Below are 15,845 nucleotides of genomic sequence, written 5' to 3'. Positions count from 1 at the left end.
AAGAAAAATAAAATAATACAAACTTCAGACGCCAAAAAAGGGCAAGGGATCTTGGTCTAATTAGCCTACAAGTGGAAGAATATGCAAATTACCATTTGTAATGCATCTGGATTTCGTTATCTGGTCGTCTACTTCCTCAGTACTGTCCTGCAGCCAGCCCTTCTTTTGTTTCGTCTGTACGTACATTCAAACTTCCACAGAAGGATTGTATACATGAGAAACAAATCTATCCAGGATTCTTCAGTGCCCCAAATGAACCCTGCAATATATCCAACACAGGCAGAATTGTTTTCCGCAGATGTATATTCTGACACAGGCAGTATTGTTTCTCGTGCATGTTCAATATTTAGGCAATAAAAGGGTCCCAGAAGCCTTTGTTCCTGAGCAGCACCCTCCTGCAATATCATCGCCAGTAGAGTTTGTTCCCATAAGTAGTTACTTGTTCAATCGTATAAGGAACCCTTTTTTTCCTTGTTCAGTCATGTGTTCAAACCTGTACAAATTTGAAGTGAAGCTTATTAGAATGAGTTGAGCGCTAGCTTAACATTTCAGGAAGCAGCTGATAATAGCACCTATTTGGGGCTCCCAAACACTATGGGACAGAATAAATCGGTTGTGCTTGGTTATTTATAACACTGTATGCAGGATCAAATTCAGGGGTGGGATAAGATGTTCCTATCGAAGGGCGGAAAGGAGATAATTTTTTAAAAACTGTTGTTCGAGCTTTACCAAATTAGGCTCTGAGTGTGTTCTTACTTCCCGTGGAACTATGCAGAGATGTGGAGCGTGTTACGTGTAAATTTTGGTGGAGATCTGATACAAAGAAGGATATGGGTATTCATTGGATGAATTGGGAGAGAATGAGTAAAAGTAAATCAGATAGTGGTCTGGGTTTTTAGAAATTTACATGATTCTAATGTTGCCCTTCTCAGGAAGCAAGGCTGGAGGTTAATAGTGCACCCGAAAAGCTTGATTAGTCGAATTTTTTTTAAGTGTGTTACTATCCAAATGCCACGTTTCTTGCTGCTGGTACTGGTGCTAACCCAAGCTACATATGACGGAATATTATGGAGGCTCATGTGCTACTGAAACAAGGTGCAGTTCGCAGAGTTGGTTCAGGACAAAATGTTAGTATTTGTCATGATCCATGGTTGCCAGAGGCTGAGGACCCGTACATTCAAACGGATAATGAATCCATTACAAATAATTTGGTTGTATCTGTAATGATCACAGGTAGTAACCATCGGGATGAAGATTTGATAAATAATATATTTACTCACAGGTAGCTTCTCGATGATAGGTCGTAATCATAATGGTGAAGTGATAAAAGGTGTCCCAATCTGTAAACAAGGTAGCAGGGAACCATAAATGGCTGAGGCCATAGGATTTAGAGAAGCATCAAGCTGGATAAAGGACCAGCAGTGGTCAGGTGTGGAGGTGGAGTCCGACTGCTTTCTGGTAATTCAAGAAGTTTACTTGGGCAGAATTGTGGAGGAATGCAAACAGAACTTAATGGAGTTAAAAGATCGCAGGGTGTCTTTGAAATTTATCAAACGGTCGGCGGACAAAATAGCTTACTATAAAACGTAAGGTATAGTTGTTTTATAGATAATCGTGTTTGGATTGTGACTATTACACAATTCAATTTTGTAATGATGAACGATTAAATTTCATTTTCTTTGGAAAAAAATATATTTAAAAGATACTTTAAATATAAAAATGAATTTAACATAAATTTTTAGAGACTACACTAAGTAACTTTTGCCATTGGAATATTAGGAGAATCTTTTCTCATGTACCTACCTATTTACCCCCCAATGTTGACCAGTGTCAACATAAATATAATTCTACTAGTCTCAAATCATAAATTGTTTATAGTGTCACAATTTGTATATTGTATTCTAATAAATTAATAAATATCCAAAACAAAATTTACATTCAGTTCACACTAATGGCCCATAATATTTGTCTAAAGGTTGCCATAGTGTTTATACAAACACAAACTTTAGCTGCTGATTAATTGCTCAGCCATTTCAATCTGCTCTTTAATGGTTTCGTCAAGGGACTCAACAAAATTTAGTAAAAATCCATCAGAACCAAGTTTTGCTACCAAGGAAACTGAAACAGGAAGACCATCATGATTTCCTAGAGGTATGCTAACCTGCAAAGCAAACCAATATCCGAAAAGAATATTAGGATATAAGCTTAGTGAGATGGAGAGAGCTAATTTTTCTCCGTTAATTACCTGGCAAAATCCAGATAATGCTGCTACAGATAGAAAGCTAAAATAACTCCTGTTACGAAATGATTTTGATGAAACTAGTGCTTCCGATTGTAATTTCGGGGGAGGTCCAGGAACCGTAGGAATAGCAAGGATTTCACAGTCCTGTGAAATCATTTTCTTAAATTATTTCTGTAATAATCAAAACTTTGGTTCATGAAATCCTAATTTATTACTTTGGCAGACGTGTAAAAGACTACCATACACTACCATACTTCTGTTTAGATCCTTTCCAAACCAAACGAAGTGTATTATTTAGAGTCATCTAGCAATGTGAATTTCAGTTACTTCCTGAAGTGCCAAAGTCATCTACCAATGTGAATTATATTCAGTTCATAAAGTGCCAACACCAGTACTAACTTGAATTTATTTTATATTTGTTTCTACACCGTCTTGGGATCTAAATCCTAATATTTGAATTTGTGTTGTGATGCATTTATACGTGTTCTTGTGTATTTGTGTGAAAGAGTGAAGGGCTAACCCCTAAAAGTGCACTGAGAGCATCACGGAACTCGGTCTTAACAGAGTGGCAATGTTCAATATCTTTCTCTGTTGTTGTAAGGGCTCCCTGTACACGTTCAGACATTCTTAGATCAAAATCAGGTTTAACAGTTCTGACCCATTCACCATGATTATTCTTCAGCTGATACCTAAGTTTTGAAAAATATCAGGATAGGAATTTAGGAGTCAAAATATGACTATATTGTATAAACTTATTAAGACAATAACCAAACAACTTGTATATTTTCAAATACAACACTGCATCAAGATCCATTCAGAGTGCACCTTACAAGCAAACGCATCGAGTACGAAAGAGATACCAAAGATTCTGTATCATAATCTTGATTTCCAATGACTTTATACCGGAAATGCTTTAAGCTTGGTACATTCTGCACTACATAGTCACCAAGTCTAGTCTTTCTTATAACATCGCCTATATCAACATACGAAGAACACCCACGTTTGAGAAACATCATTTATTGATAAAAAGAAAGGAAAGGAGATGTAGTCGTGGACATGGGTTAATATCTTTACATATATAGAATTACACCATAAAATAAAAACAAATCTCTCACTAGTCTTTAGATGCAAACTAATATTCCTCGAAAAGAAGAGTGTCTAAAACAATAACTTAATTACCTCCAAATAACTTTTTTACTGAGTTGGCAAGAACTCCAGTTGTGCGATCACTTGGAAGACTAACATGATTAAAACAATCTTCAGCAATGATAATACGAGATAGTCTTAGAGGATCAGTTTGGGGAATTTGCAACAGTATACGTCCGACCTGATTCAATAACACAGGATCCCTAGCAAACCATCCTGAGAAATATTAACTGTAGAGAGTTAAAGGTATAACTTGCCAAACATAAGGTATTCTATAATCTAGAACAACTGTTTCATGATTTCTCTATTACACAGGTAACTAGTATTCTTCTAACATAAATCCTCTTGTAGTTTAGTAGTAATTTTTCTAACAAAATACTAAATGGAAACAGCAAGCAAATACCCGTTGATGATGAAATTTTAGGTGTCAATTACAAATTGATTTGCAGTATATAAAAGGTTTCAGGAGCAAGATTAATCACCAGTCCGAGGCATGAATATATGTCACTCAACTCATCACTTGCAAAACTGTGAACGCTAATGCTCGATTTCTATGCGCCTTCACCTAGATTTTTATATGTAAACTATGCGAGTTAGTTTAAGCTGTTCAGCATACTCACCAATAGTGTCAAAACTCTGTGCCATAGGAATAACACCAGTAGTTTCAATTACTCCATGAGAGGGCCGAAATCCAAAAATCCCACAATAAGATGCAGGAATTCTTACACTTCCTCCAGTGTCAGTACCTATGCCAATAAACTTGAATTCAGTTAGTTTAAATGCAAGAATAAAAGAATATCACAAGTCTAATATTTTACCTAAAGAAAAGTCAACAATTCCTGCTCCAACTGCAACAGCAGATCCACTAGAAGATCCTCCAGGTACCCGATCTGGTGCAGATGGATTGGTGGGTGTTCCATAATGTTTGTTTTCTCCACTAACTCTGCCAAAGCTTAAAAATTCCATCAGTATGTACCTTTTACGCATGTTAATATCTAGGATCCTCTATTGTAGTGCAAAAGACTAAGGCAAACAATGAACAAATTTCTAGAAGCTCTTGAAAAACACAAATTATGAATTCTCTTTTATTGATTTACTCTCACACTGAACAAGAATTCTTTACAAATTTCTGGTGCTCGGTAAGCTTCAAAAGTAAAAAAAAAATTTGTGGTTTATAAACTTATATTCAAACATTATACAATTTCGGTTTCATCAAAGTAGTATCGAAACACTGGTGATATACACGATAATCTGTGGCTGAGTACAGACGAAGCTCAAGAGTAGTATTATACTCTAGATAGGGAAGGAAGAATGACGTAGTAGCGACTTACTCATCACATATCCAAATCATGTAATTTCCACTCAATCAAAGTACATTGTAAATTTTGAAGTACCTCCAAAATAAACAATGTCAACTAATTCTTCTACAAGCTTGAAAAGGTTTAGGTTGTAGTATTTCACATTTTTAAGTAAGATACTAATATTTCTTCATGGAATTATTCTTTATGGTTTTACAAAAAAATGAATAGAGATTGAGCAATATAAAAAAATCAAACTTAATTCTGAAACTTGGATAAGTGAAATCGTGATAGGTAACAGTAACTAATTAATTGTACTTGAAATAAAGGTAATATGAGGATGATTAGAGCATGCTGACAAGTAAAGAAATCTAGTAGGTTTGATTGTTGAGTGATCCATCAGCAGAAAAAATCAATTCTAATCTGAACGTTGTCCAGTTAAGTTTTACATGAGTTTCTTTGTTTATCTTTTCTTTATATTTCGTTCAGTGTGTTAAACTAGTACAATAAAATTTAATAGGCAAAAAATGAGCACGCTCACAAACTAGATTATACATGTAGATTGCAAATTAGATTATATATGTGGAGATGCTATTCTTACCCGTATGCCATTTCATCCAGCACCGTCTTGCCAACACATGTTGCTCCTGCTCTCAGTAGAGCCGTTATAGCTGGAGCAGTTGATGTAGCAGCTGAATGAGTGCGAGCCCAATCTGGATTGCCAAACCCAGTAACATATCCTTCCACATCAAATCTGATATCAAAAGTTACATTTACTACATCAAGAAATAATCTCCCCGAAAAACACTCTTTAAAGACCCAAAACTCAAAAGTGACCATATCTTGTTCAACATAAAACCAAAAGGGTTATTAATATAGCATCCAAAGCTTTGGTAAATGGCAAAGTGCCTCCAACATGTGCTATATCCATCAAGCATATTATCAAACACTACAAGAAAATATAATCTTACATCTCACTACTAATTTTGACAATAACTACACCAATAATTAAATTCAAATATAATTCATATATGCAGAACTGGGATTTAGTTATAAACTTCAAGAATATGTTTGTTTGAAAAATTGGAGCTTGAAGCGAGATTGTTTATGCTAAGCTTACAAGAAACTATTAGTTTTACATTCAATTTTTAAAATTATTCTCACAAATTTTGAAGTACTTAAATCCTAACACAAAACAGTGATAATAATTAATCAATGGGAAATCTTAAAGATCAGATTTTGGATAAGATACGGCTGCCAAAATGGTCCATATATAGACAATTAACAGCAATGAGTTCAAGAATTATGATTACAGCCTAGTATAGATTGACTTGTCCCAGTGTCTATTTTCTAAGACACATTGACAAACTTTTGCTCCAATAGAATCACACACACACAAAAAAAAACACACAAATCTACAAAGTGAAGCAAGCTGATTAAACATGCAAATAAGAAGTAAAAGTGAACAATTTAATGAATAGAGTGGACTCACACATCTTTGACAGCAAAGGTGAGACCATTTAAAGGAAGTTCTTGACTAGATGATGATGATGACGACGACGACGGAGACTTCAATACGAATTTCTCTATGAATGCTCCACACTGTGACACTGCTGCTGCCATATTCTCTGTGTTCCTCCACCTATCTCTACTACTACCATACATGTATATGCGTGTTTGTGACTGTTACACTTAGACTCCACGTGCGTGTTTGTGACTGTTACACTTAGACTCCACGTGGTTATTATTTTTGAGACTTAATCGTCCTGCTACAATGTTTCAAAAATAAATTTGTACGAGAACTTTTGAAAAATTCAGTTTGTACCCCTACATTTTAATTTTGTGATTCATTATGCACCCCTTTCAGCAAAAATATTAAGTAAATTAATTTTATATCTTTTAATATAATGTTAAAAATTGAATTTTGATACAAAATTTTAAGTTTTTAATTTTTTAAATGATAATAGTAATTTGATTATATAATTAAATTTAATTAAATAGAGTAATAAAATTTTAAAAGTGATATTAAAAAAATGAAAATCGAATGTAAAATTAATAGTGCTATTTAAAAATTAAAAATTTATCATTTTATAGTTGATATAAAATAATATAAAATTTTTAATAATATTTGGACAAGCTAAATTTTATTTTGATTAAGTATATTTTTAAATTTCCGGTTTTACCCCTACCCAATTCGACAAAATTCTGAAAAAGGGTGCATAATAAATCCCAAAGTTAAAGTATAGGGGTGCAAACTGAATTTACCAAAATTCTGGTACAAATTTGTTTTTTAAACATAGTAGTAGGGTGCAAAGTGCAATTAACCCTATTTTTTATGGAATCACAAATTTGATTTGTTGTATTGTTAAAACTAGCTCGTAAACCCGTGTAAGACACGGGCAGTTCTTATATATTAATTTTAAGTATTTTAATATTTATTAAATATATTTTACAAATATTTGTCGCTGACGAATATGGGTATATTTATAAAAAAACGTAAGAACGTGTAGTGTTCAGAGTGATTGTAGTATAAAAAAAATATTATTTTAATTTTCTTTACCGAACATTTTACTATTTAAAATAAATGATTTGAATTAACTACGCAATAAGAATTGATCCAAATCATTGAAATGGGGTATGATTATTATTAATGATGGTAGTTAAACATTTCATACCGAGACATTTTTAATTTTTAACAGTAATGAAAATTTTAATGAAAATTTTAAAATTACTGTGAAATGGGCGATGGTTGTTATGTGCGTTGTTTTGATAGTTTTTTTATCTTCTCGTCTTGTTCAAATATTTGCGGTAGTAACTATTTCCCCCATGCAATTCATGGGTATACTCGACGTCACATATTATGTCCTTACGGGGGTATATATTGATTCTGAATTATTTATTCATAAATATGATTTATGTTCATAATTTTTAACTAATTATCGATTCATATGGAATGACCCTCTATTCTTATTATAAGATCGTGAATGGATATACATATATTTTGGGAAAGAGGATAATCTTTTTCATTAAATCTTTTTGTCTCAAATCTATTTCTTTACGACCTCCTGATAAGTGGCATTTTATACCACTTAGAGCGTCTTAAAATGGCTTAAATTGGTATCTTGAAATCAAGTATTTTGTGTATTTGATGCGTTTTTCTAGTGTTTATGCATTTCAGGATTTTAGTTGCATTTCGGGGGAGGAATCATCAAGAATAAGGCTTGGCATGTGTTCACCATTGCGAGAGGAAAGAAACGGGTAGATTACGGCGAAGAAACGGAGCAAAATCAGAATTTTTCCAGTAGAGGTCTGAGCGCCCGCTCAGCATTGCTGAGCGGCCGCGCAGCAAGCTGAGCGCCCGCTCAGCTATGCTGAGCGGCCGCGCAGGGTCGGGAAAAAAGGCAAATTATTTTAGGACTTCTACTTCTGTTTGGTTTCCACTTCTATGTAATCTGAGTTTTATGGTACTATTATATAAGTAGATTTGAGACGTTTTCACAAGTGTGGATTAAAGAAGATTGTGTTTTTACGCAAGGAGCGAAAGAGATAAGGAAGAAGACCGATTTAGCACACCGCAACGAAGAGGAAGCATATATTCTTGTGATTCTTGTTTCGTTGTAACGTTGGATGCTAGTTTTCTTGCTTTGAACTTATTTACTCTTGTGACGTACTCTGTTTTAATATAATTAGTTTAGTTATTATTTTCTTGTGTTTGTTTATCATGATTTCATATGAACCCATGATGACGATAAGTGCTATTATGGGCTAATCGTGATCATGGGGTTGCAACGGATTTATTATGGAATTCTTTAGTTAATTGTTTAATACTTTAGTGTGTGATGATTGCATGATATCTAGTATTGGTTGTGCGTATTCGTCTTATGTGTGTCGCGAACATATAAGATAGGGTGTTAATCTCTTGTGAAGCGACGGTGAATCTTGAGATTTAGAACTTGCCATGCTAGCATAGGTTCATGTACGTTGTGCATGATTAGTGGGTAACTCTAACAGTTTTATTTGCCCTATGTAATCAAAAGGAATAACTTGTTCTTAAATCGTTGTGTTGTCAATTTCTGTAGACATATGGGAACTCAATATAATTGATGACTATTCAACTTCTATCTTAATTGTGGATGCTTGGTAGAATGGTATTAGTACAATGAAAGTTGGCTTTTATCAGTTTCGTGTTATTCGATTAATATCATCACTGTCACATGCTAAAGGTAATAACAATGGCTATAGAAGGAAGTAATAATGAAGTTGTGATCTTATGAGTGTTTTATTATTGATAAATTGAAGTGTTAGTTAAGTGATTAATTAAGTAGTTAATTATAGTTAATATTTAATCAACAATTTTAAGTGTTAGTGTCTTAACATTGAGAAGTAATCATACATTGGTGAGTGAGTTTAATTAGACAATAATTTAGTCTGAGTCTCTGAGGGAACGAACTAGAAAGTATTTTATATTACTTGCGAACGCGTATACTTGCGTGAATATTAGTGCATGTTTTCGCCCTAACAAGTTTTTGACGCCGCTGCCGGGGACTCGACGTATTTGTTTAGTTTATGTACTTACCATCATTGGTCATTAGGACTCAGTGATTAGAACGTAGTAGTTACTTATTTTTTTCCGGTTGTGTTTCAGGTACTTTAGCAAGCGTTTATGCAAACTCGTTCTCGTGCTCGCAAGAGGACTTTAGATACAGCTGAGGAGACAGACGAAGTTCTTGATATTCCGGAGAAGTTAGATTTTGAGAATTCGGATTCAGGAACTGAGCAGAAAGAACCAGTAAATATGGGAGATCGTATTGTTCATGCTGATCCAGCTCTTATGGATTTTTCTCGGCCTAAAATTGATGACATTCAGTCAAGCATCCTTCATCCGGCTATTCAAGCTAACACCTTTGAAATCAAGCCGGGCACTATTCAGATGGTGCAGAATTCTGTTTCTTTTGGAGGAGCGGCAACTGAAGACCCCAACATGCACATAAGGAATTTTGTCGAGATCTGCAGCACTTTTAAGTATAATGGCGTGACTGATGAGGCTATCAAGTTGAGGCTTTTCCCATTCTCACTGAGGGACAAGGCTAAAGACTGGTTACATTCTGAACCAGCTGGGTCCATCACTACGTGGCAAGATCTTGCGCAAAAGTTTCTGGTGAAGTTTTATCCGATGGCAAAGACTGCTGCTATGAGGAGTGCTCTTACTCAGTTTGCGCAGCAACCTACAGAATCTATGTGCGAGGCTTGGGAACGCTACAAGGAAATGTTGAGAAAATATCCACATCATGGAATGCCGGATTGGATGGTAATCACTGGTTTCTATAATGGTTTGGGGGCCCAATCTCGGCCCATGCTCGATGCAGCAGCTGGAGGCGCCTTATGGGCTAAAAGCTATACTGAGGCGTATAATCTTATAGAGACGATGGCTGCAAATGAGCATCAAAACCCAACTCAGAGGATGACGTCAGGCAAGGTAGCAGGTATTCTGGAAGTTGATGCAGCCACCGTTATTGCAGCCCAGCTCCTAGCGCTATCAATGAAGGTTGATTCTCTGGCTACGTATGGAGTTAATCAAATAGCTATGGTTTGTGAGCTTTGTGCAGGTTCTCATGCTACGGATCAATGTTCTCTTGTCAACGAATCTGTTCAGTATGTGAATAATTATCAGCGACAACAGCAGCCTGTGCCAGCGACCTATCATCCTAACAACAGAAATCATCCAAATTTCAGCTGGGGAAATAATCAGAATGCTATTCAGCCACCATATCAGCAAGGAGTGAGTAAACAGTTTAACCCACCTGGATTCCAGCAACCACAGCAGTATGCTACAAGGCAATCATATCCTCAACAGGGAAGTGCAGCTGCACCTACTAGTGCTGATTTTGAGGAACTTAAGCTGTTGTGCAAGAGTCAGGCGGTTTCTATCAAGACCTTGGAAAATCAAATCGGTCAATTAGCCAATGCAGTGCTCAATCGTCAACCTGGCACTCTTCCCAGTGACACGGAAGTACCAGGCAGGAAGGAAGCTAAAGAGCAAGTCAAGGCTATTACCTTAAGGTCTGGAAAAGTAGCTGATTTTGAAAAGGCAAAAGAAGTAGAAGCTAAAATTAGAGATGAAGAATCTACGTAAAAAGAGAAAGCGACGGAACCAAGGAAGACTACTGTTGAACACACTCTACCTGAGGCTAATACAGGGGAGAAACAGCTCTATCCTCCACCACCTTTTCCTAAGAGATTGCAGCAACAAAAGCTGGATAGACAGTTCGGGAAGTTTCTGGAGGTGTTCAAGAAACTTCACATCAATATACCTTTCGCGGAGGCTCTTGAACAGATGCCTAGTTATGCGAAGTTTATGAAGACTATTCTTTCAAGGAAGGTGAAACTGGACGACCTTGAAACCGTTGCTCTCACGGAAGAATGCAGCGCTGTTCTGCAGCAAAAGTTACCACCAAAACTGAAAGATCCAGGAAGCTTCACCATTCCTTGCACCATTGGCAATCTGACTTTTGACAAGTGCCTTTGTGATTTGGGAGCAAGCATTAATCTGATGCCGTTGTCGCTCTTTAAAAAGCTGGATCTGCCTGATCCAAAACCCACATACATGTCGCTACAATTGGCTGACCGTTCCATCACTTACCCAAGGGGCATAGTTGAGGATGTGCTCGTCAAGGTGGATAAGCTCTTCTTTCCAGCAGATTTTGTTATTCTGGATTTTGAGGAAGATAAGAAGATTCCCATAATCTTGGGAAGGCCTTTCTTGGCTACTGGCCGTACCTTGATAGATGTGCAAAAAGGGGAACTTACTATGCGGGTCCAAGATCAGGATGTGACCTTCAACGTATTCAAGGCAATGAAATTCCCTACAGAAGAGGAGGAGTGCTTAAAATTGGATGTGATTGATTCTGCGGTTACTTCGGAACTCGATCACATGCTAAAGTCTGATGCATTGGAAAAGGCCTTAGTGGGGGATTTTGACAGCGATGATGAAGATAGCAACGAGCAATTACAATATCTGAACGCTTCTCCCTGGAAGCGAAACCTGGACATACCATTTGAATCTCTTGGTACTTCTGACCTCAAGAACGCTGAAGGGAAGCTCAAACCATCAATAGAGGAAGCACCTACCTTGGAGCTCAAGCCATTACCTGAGCACTTGAGGTATGCTTTTTTAGGTGATTCATCTACGTTACCTGTTATTATTTCATCTGACCTTTCAGGTAGCGAGGAAGACAAGCTCTTAAGGATTTTGAGAGAATTCAAATCGGCTATAGGATGGACCATAGCAGACATCAAGGGGATAAGTCCTTCATATTGTATGTATAAAATTATGCTAGAGGAAGGTAGTAAGCCAACTATGGAATAGCAGCGAAGACTGAATCCCATCATGAAGGAGGTGGTGAAGAAAGAAATTCTGAAATGGCTAGATGCAGGCATCATTTATCCTATTTCTGACAGCTCGTGGGTGAGCCCCGTACAATGTGTACCTAAGAAGGGAGGTATCACTGTGATCGCAAATGAAAAGAATGAGCTCATCCCTACTCGAACAGTTACAGGATGGAGAGTATGCATGGATTATAGAAAATTGAACAAAGCCGCAAGGAAGGATCACTTCCCTCTTCCATTTATTGATCAGATGCTTGACAGATTGGCGGGTCATGAGTATTTTTGTCTTCTGGATGGTTATTCCGAGTATAATCAGATTTGTATTGCACCAGAGGATCAGGAAAAGACTACCTTCACTTGTCCATTTGGCACGTTTGCTTTTCGCAGAGTTTCGTTTGGGTTATGTGGCGCCCCGACCACCTTTCAGAGATGTATGATGGCTATATTCTCTGACATGATTGGAAATAACGTCGAAGTGTTCATGGATGACTTCTCCGTCTTTGGACACTCATATGATGAATGTTTGAATAATCTGCGAGCCGTACTCAAAAGATGCGTGGAAACTAATTTGGTGCTCAATTGGGAGAAATGTCATTTTATGGTGTGTGAAGGCATTATCCTTGGGCATAAGGTCTCTAGCAAGGGTCTGGAGGTGGACAAGGCCAAGGTGGGAGTCATTGAAAATCTTCCCCCACCTAATTCTGTGAAAGGAATCCGTCATTTTCTTGGTCATGCGGGTTTTTATCGGCGATTCATCAAGGACTTTTCAAAGATATCTAAGCTGTTGTGCAATTTGCTTGAGAAATATGTGCCTTTCAAATTTGATGATGAATGTTTGGCAGCATTCGAGACTCTCAAGAAGAGTTTGATCACTGCACCAGTTATTACAGCACCAGATTGGACAGAACCGTTTGAGATGATGTGTGATGCAAGTGATTATGCGGTAGGTGCAGTTCTGGGACAGCGCAAGAAAAATCTCTTCCATGTGGTCTACTATGCGAGTAAGACTTTAAATGGTGCCCAATTGAACTACACCACTACTGAGAAGGAGCTTTTAGCTATAGTCTTTGGTTTTGAGAAATTTCGATCTTATCTGCTTGGTACGAAAGTAACAGTATTCACTGATCATGCAGCTATTCACTATCTGGTTTCTAAGAAGGATTCGAAGCCGAGACTCATTCGTTGGGTGCTTTTACTTCAGGAATTTGAGTTAGAGATCAAAGATAGAAAAGGTACTGAGAATCAAGTAGCTGACCATCTCTCTAGGTTGGAGAATCCCGATTCTACTTCACAAGATAGGACGTTAATCAATGAATCTTTTCCGGATGAGCAGTTGTTTGCAATTCAGGAGGAAGAACCATGGTTTGCAGATATTGTAAACTATCTCGTCAGCAATATAATGCCTCCTAATTTGACATCCGCTCAAAAGAAGAAGTTTCTGCATGAGGTGAAGTGGTATATGTGGGATGAACCATATTTGTTTAGACAGGGAGCTGACCAGATCATCAGGAGATGTATTCCGTTCTGTGAGACGGAGGGGATATTACGAGACTGCCATTCCACGGTTTATGGTGGACACTATGGTGGTGAGAAAACGACAGCTCGTATTCTGCAAGCAGGTTTTTTCTGGCCTACTTTGTTCAAGGATGCTCATCAGTTTGTTTTAAGGTGTGATCGTTGCCAAAGAGTGGGAAATTTGTCAAGGAAGGATGAAATGCCATTAAATGTGATGCTTGAAGTCGAGGTCTTTGATGTATGGGGAATCGATTTCATGGGGCCTTTTATCTCGTCTTGCAATAATCAGTACATCTTGCTGGCAGTCGATTATGTCCCAAAATGGGTCGAAGTTAAAGCTTTACCGACAAATGATGCAAAGGCAGTGCTAAATTTTCTTCATAAGCAAATTTTCACAAGGTTTGGAACACCTCGGGTAATCATAAGTGATGAAGGATCGCATTTTTGCAACCGTAAGTTCACTTCTATGATGCAGCGTTATAATGTGAATCATCGAGTAGCTACTGCCTATCATCCGCAAACAAATGGTCAAGTGGAAGTGTCTAATAGAGAGATAAAGCGCATTCTAGAGAAGGTTGTTTGTCCGTCAAGGAAGGATTGGTCTTTAAAGCTCGATGAAGCTGTTTGGGCTTACAGAACAGCATACAAAACTCCACTTGGGATGTCACCGTTTTAGTTGGTGTACGGTAAGGGATGTCATCTACCGGCGGAGCTTGAGCATAAGGCCTACTGGGCATTGAAGAAGTTGAACCTGGATTTAGATGCAGCTGGTAAGAAAAGAATGCTTCAGCTTAATGAACTTGATGAATTTCGACTTCAAGCGTACGAAAATAACAAAATGTATAAGGAAAAGGTGAAGAGGTGGCACGATAGGAAGCTACATCCAAAGTTATTTGTGCCAGGGCAACAAGTTCTCTTATTCAACTCTCGGCTCCGACTTTTTCCTGGGAAGTTGAAATCAAGGTGGTCTGGACCTTTTATTGTCAAAACTGTGTTTCCACATGGAGCGGTGGAAATTTTTGAGAATGACCCGGACCAAGCATTCAAGGTTAACGGTCAGCGGTTGAAGCACTACTATGGGGACATGGCAAACCGAGAAGTGGTTAGTGCCATTTTGTTGACTACTTGAGAAGGGTACGAAATGTCAAGCTAATGACGAAAAAGAAGCGTTGCGTGGGAGGCAACCCATGAATTGTTGTTACAGGAGCCCTTAGAAGTTAATAACCTATCCAAAAACACAAAAAAATCAGAAAACAGAGGCTGAAATTTTTTTTTTCCAGTGACCCCCTGAGCGCCCGCTCAGCTTTGCTGAGCGACCGCGCAGCAAGCTGAGCGCCCGCTCAGTTTTGCTGAGCGACCGCTCAGGGGTCGAGTACCAGAATTTTTTTTTCAGTTCAGAAAAAAAAAAACACAAAAACAGTTTTTAGCCCATAAACCCACGATTTGTTCCCACTACCCCATCATTTTACTCCTTAATTCCCAAACCCTAATCTAATCCACACCCTATATATACATACACATATCCTACATATCTCCCACAAAACTTTCTACACTTAAACCCTCTCACAAACATCAAAAATCAGTTCTTACACACTTTTATTCACGAATCAATGGCACCCAAGAGAGCACGCACTATTGACAGCAGCAGCACAGTTCCTACTGCTGATTCATCGAGGGGTACTGCTGCAAGGCCTCGGTTAACTGACAGAGCTGCGGAGGAGGAGTACACTAGGCTGTTGGGGAAGCCGATTCTGAAGGAGAGGGGGTTTTTACCATCGGGGAGGGATGGTGAGTTGCTGCCCATGATTGCAGAGAAGGGGTGGATAGCTTTTTGTGAGTCACCCGAAGCAGTACCGATGAGCGTTGTTCGTGAGTTCTACGCAAACGCGAAGGCCGAAAAGAATGGGTTTTCTGTGGTCCGTGGGCTGACGGTTGATTATCATCCTGCGGTGATTCGCCGTGTGATTGGACAGCGAGAGAGGAAGCCCGAGGAGGAGAACTGGAATGAAAAGACTGCTGAGGATTTTGACTTGGATTTGATTTGTGCGACTCTCTGTCGACCGGGCACAGTTTGGACCTGCAGGACCGGCACTAATGAGTATCGTCACTTTCCGGCGATCGCCATGAACAGGTATGCCCGTGCATGGAATGCATTTATTTGTGCTAATATTTTGCCTTCTTCGCATGCACACGAGGTCACAGTTGAGAGAGCACAGTTGTTGTGGGGAATTCTGAATGAGGAATACTATGTGGACCTT

At 38.0% G+C, this 15,845-nt stretch overlaps 1 protein-coding gene and 1 non-coding gene across 5 annotated transcripts; both read right to left on the bottom strand.

Annotated features, from left to right (window-relative positions):
- Nucleotides 1-1,792: 1,792 nt before the first annotated feature.
- On the bottom strand, nt 1,793-6,402 carry LOC141664338 (amidase 1-like). 4 transcript variants are annotated; one of them, XM_074470278.1, is made up of 9 exons: nt 6,179-6,397; nt 5,288-5,440; nt 4,207-4,340; nt 4,009-4,134; nt 3,422-3,604; nt 3,073-3,215; nt 2,763-2,849; nt 2,246-2,386; nt 1,796-2,161 (listed from the first exon to the last, which is right to left on the bottom strand). In XM_074470278.1, exons 1-9 carry the CDS (start codon nt 6,349-6,351, stop codon nt 2,006-2,008), a joined length of 1,296 nt encoding a protein of 431 aa, XP_074326379.1. In that variant the 5' UTR covers nt 6,352-6,397; the 3' UTR covers nt 1,796-2,005. The 4 variants fall into 4 exon arrangements, with proteins under 4 accessions (XP_074326385.1, XP_074326379.1, XP_074326371.1 ...); XM_074470270.1 differs by having other exon boundaries at nt 1,797-2,161; nt 2,763-2,931; nt 3,068-3,215; nt 6,179-6,396; XM_074470275.1 differs by having other exon boundaries at nt 1,800-2,161; nt 2,763-2,931; nt 3,068-3,215; nt 4,207-4,331; nt 6,179-6,392.
- Nucleotides 6,403-9,874: 3,472 nt separating this feature from the next.
- On the bottom strand, nt 9,875-9,981 carry LOC141680246 (small nucleolar RNA R71). Its single transcript, XR_012558295.1, has one exon. It is a non-coding gene; the product is annotated as a small nucleolar RNA R71 (small nucleolar RNA).
- Between the last annotated feature and the right edge of the window lie 5,864 nt (nt 9,982-15,845).

This window comes from Apium graveolens, chromosome 1 (assembly GCF_009905375.1).
Source record: "Apium graveolens cultivar Ventura chromosome 1, ASM990537v1, whole genome shotgun sequence".
Classification (NCBI taxonomy): domain Eukaryota; kingdom Viridiplantae; phylum Streptophyta; class Magnoliopsida; order Apiales; family Apiaceae; genus Apium; species Apium graveolens.
Note: the sequence above shows the minus strand (reverse complement) of the source record. Positions and strands in the feature narration are given on the sequence as shown.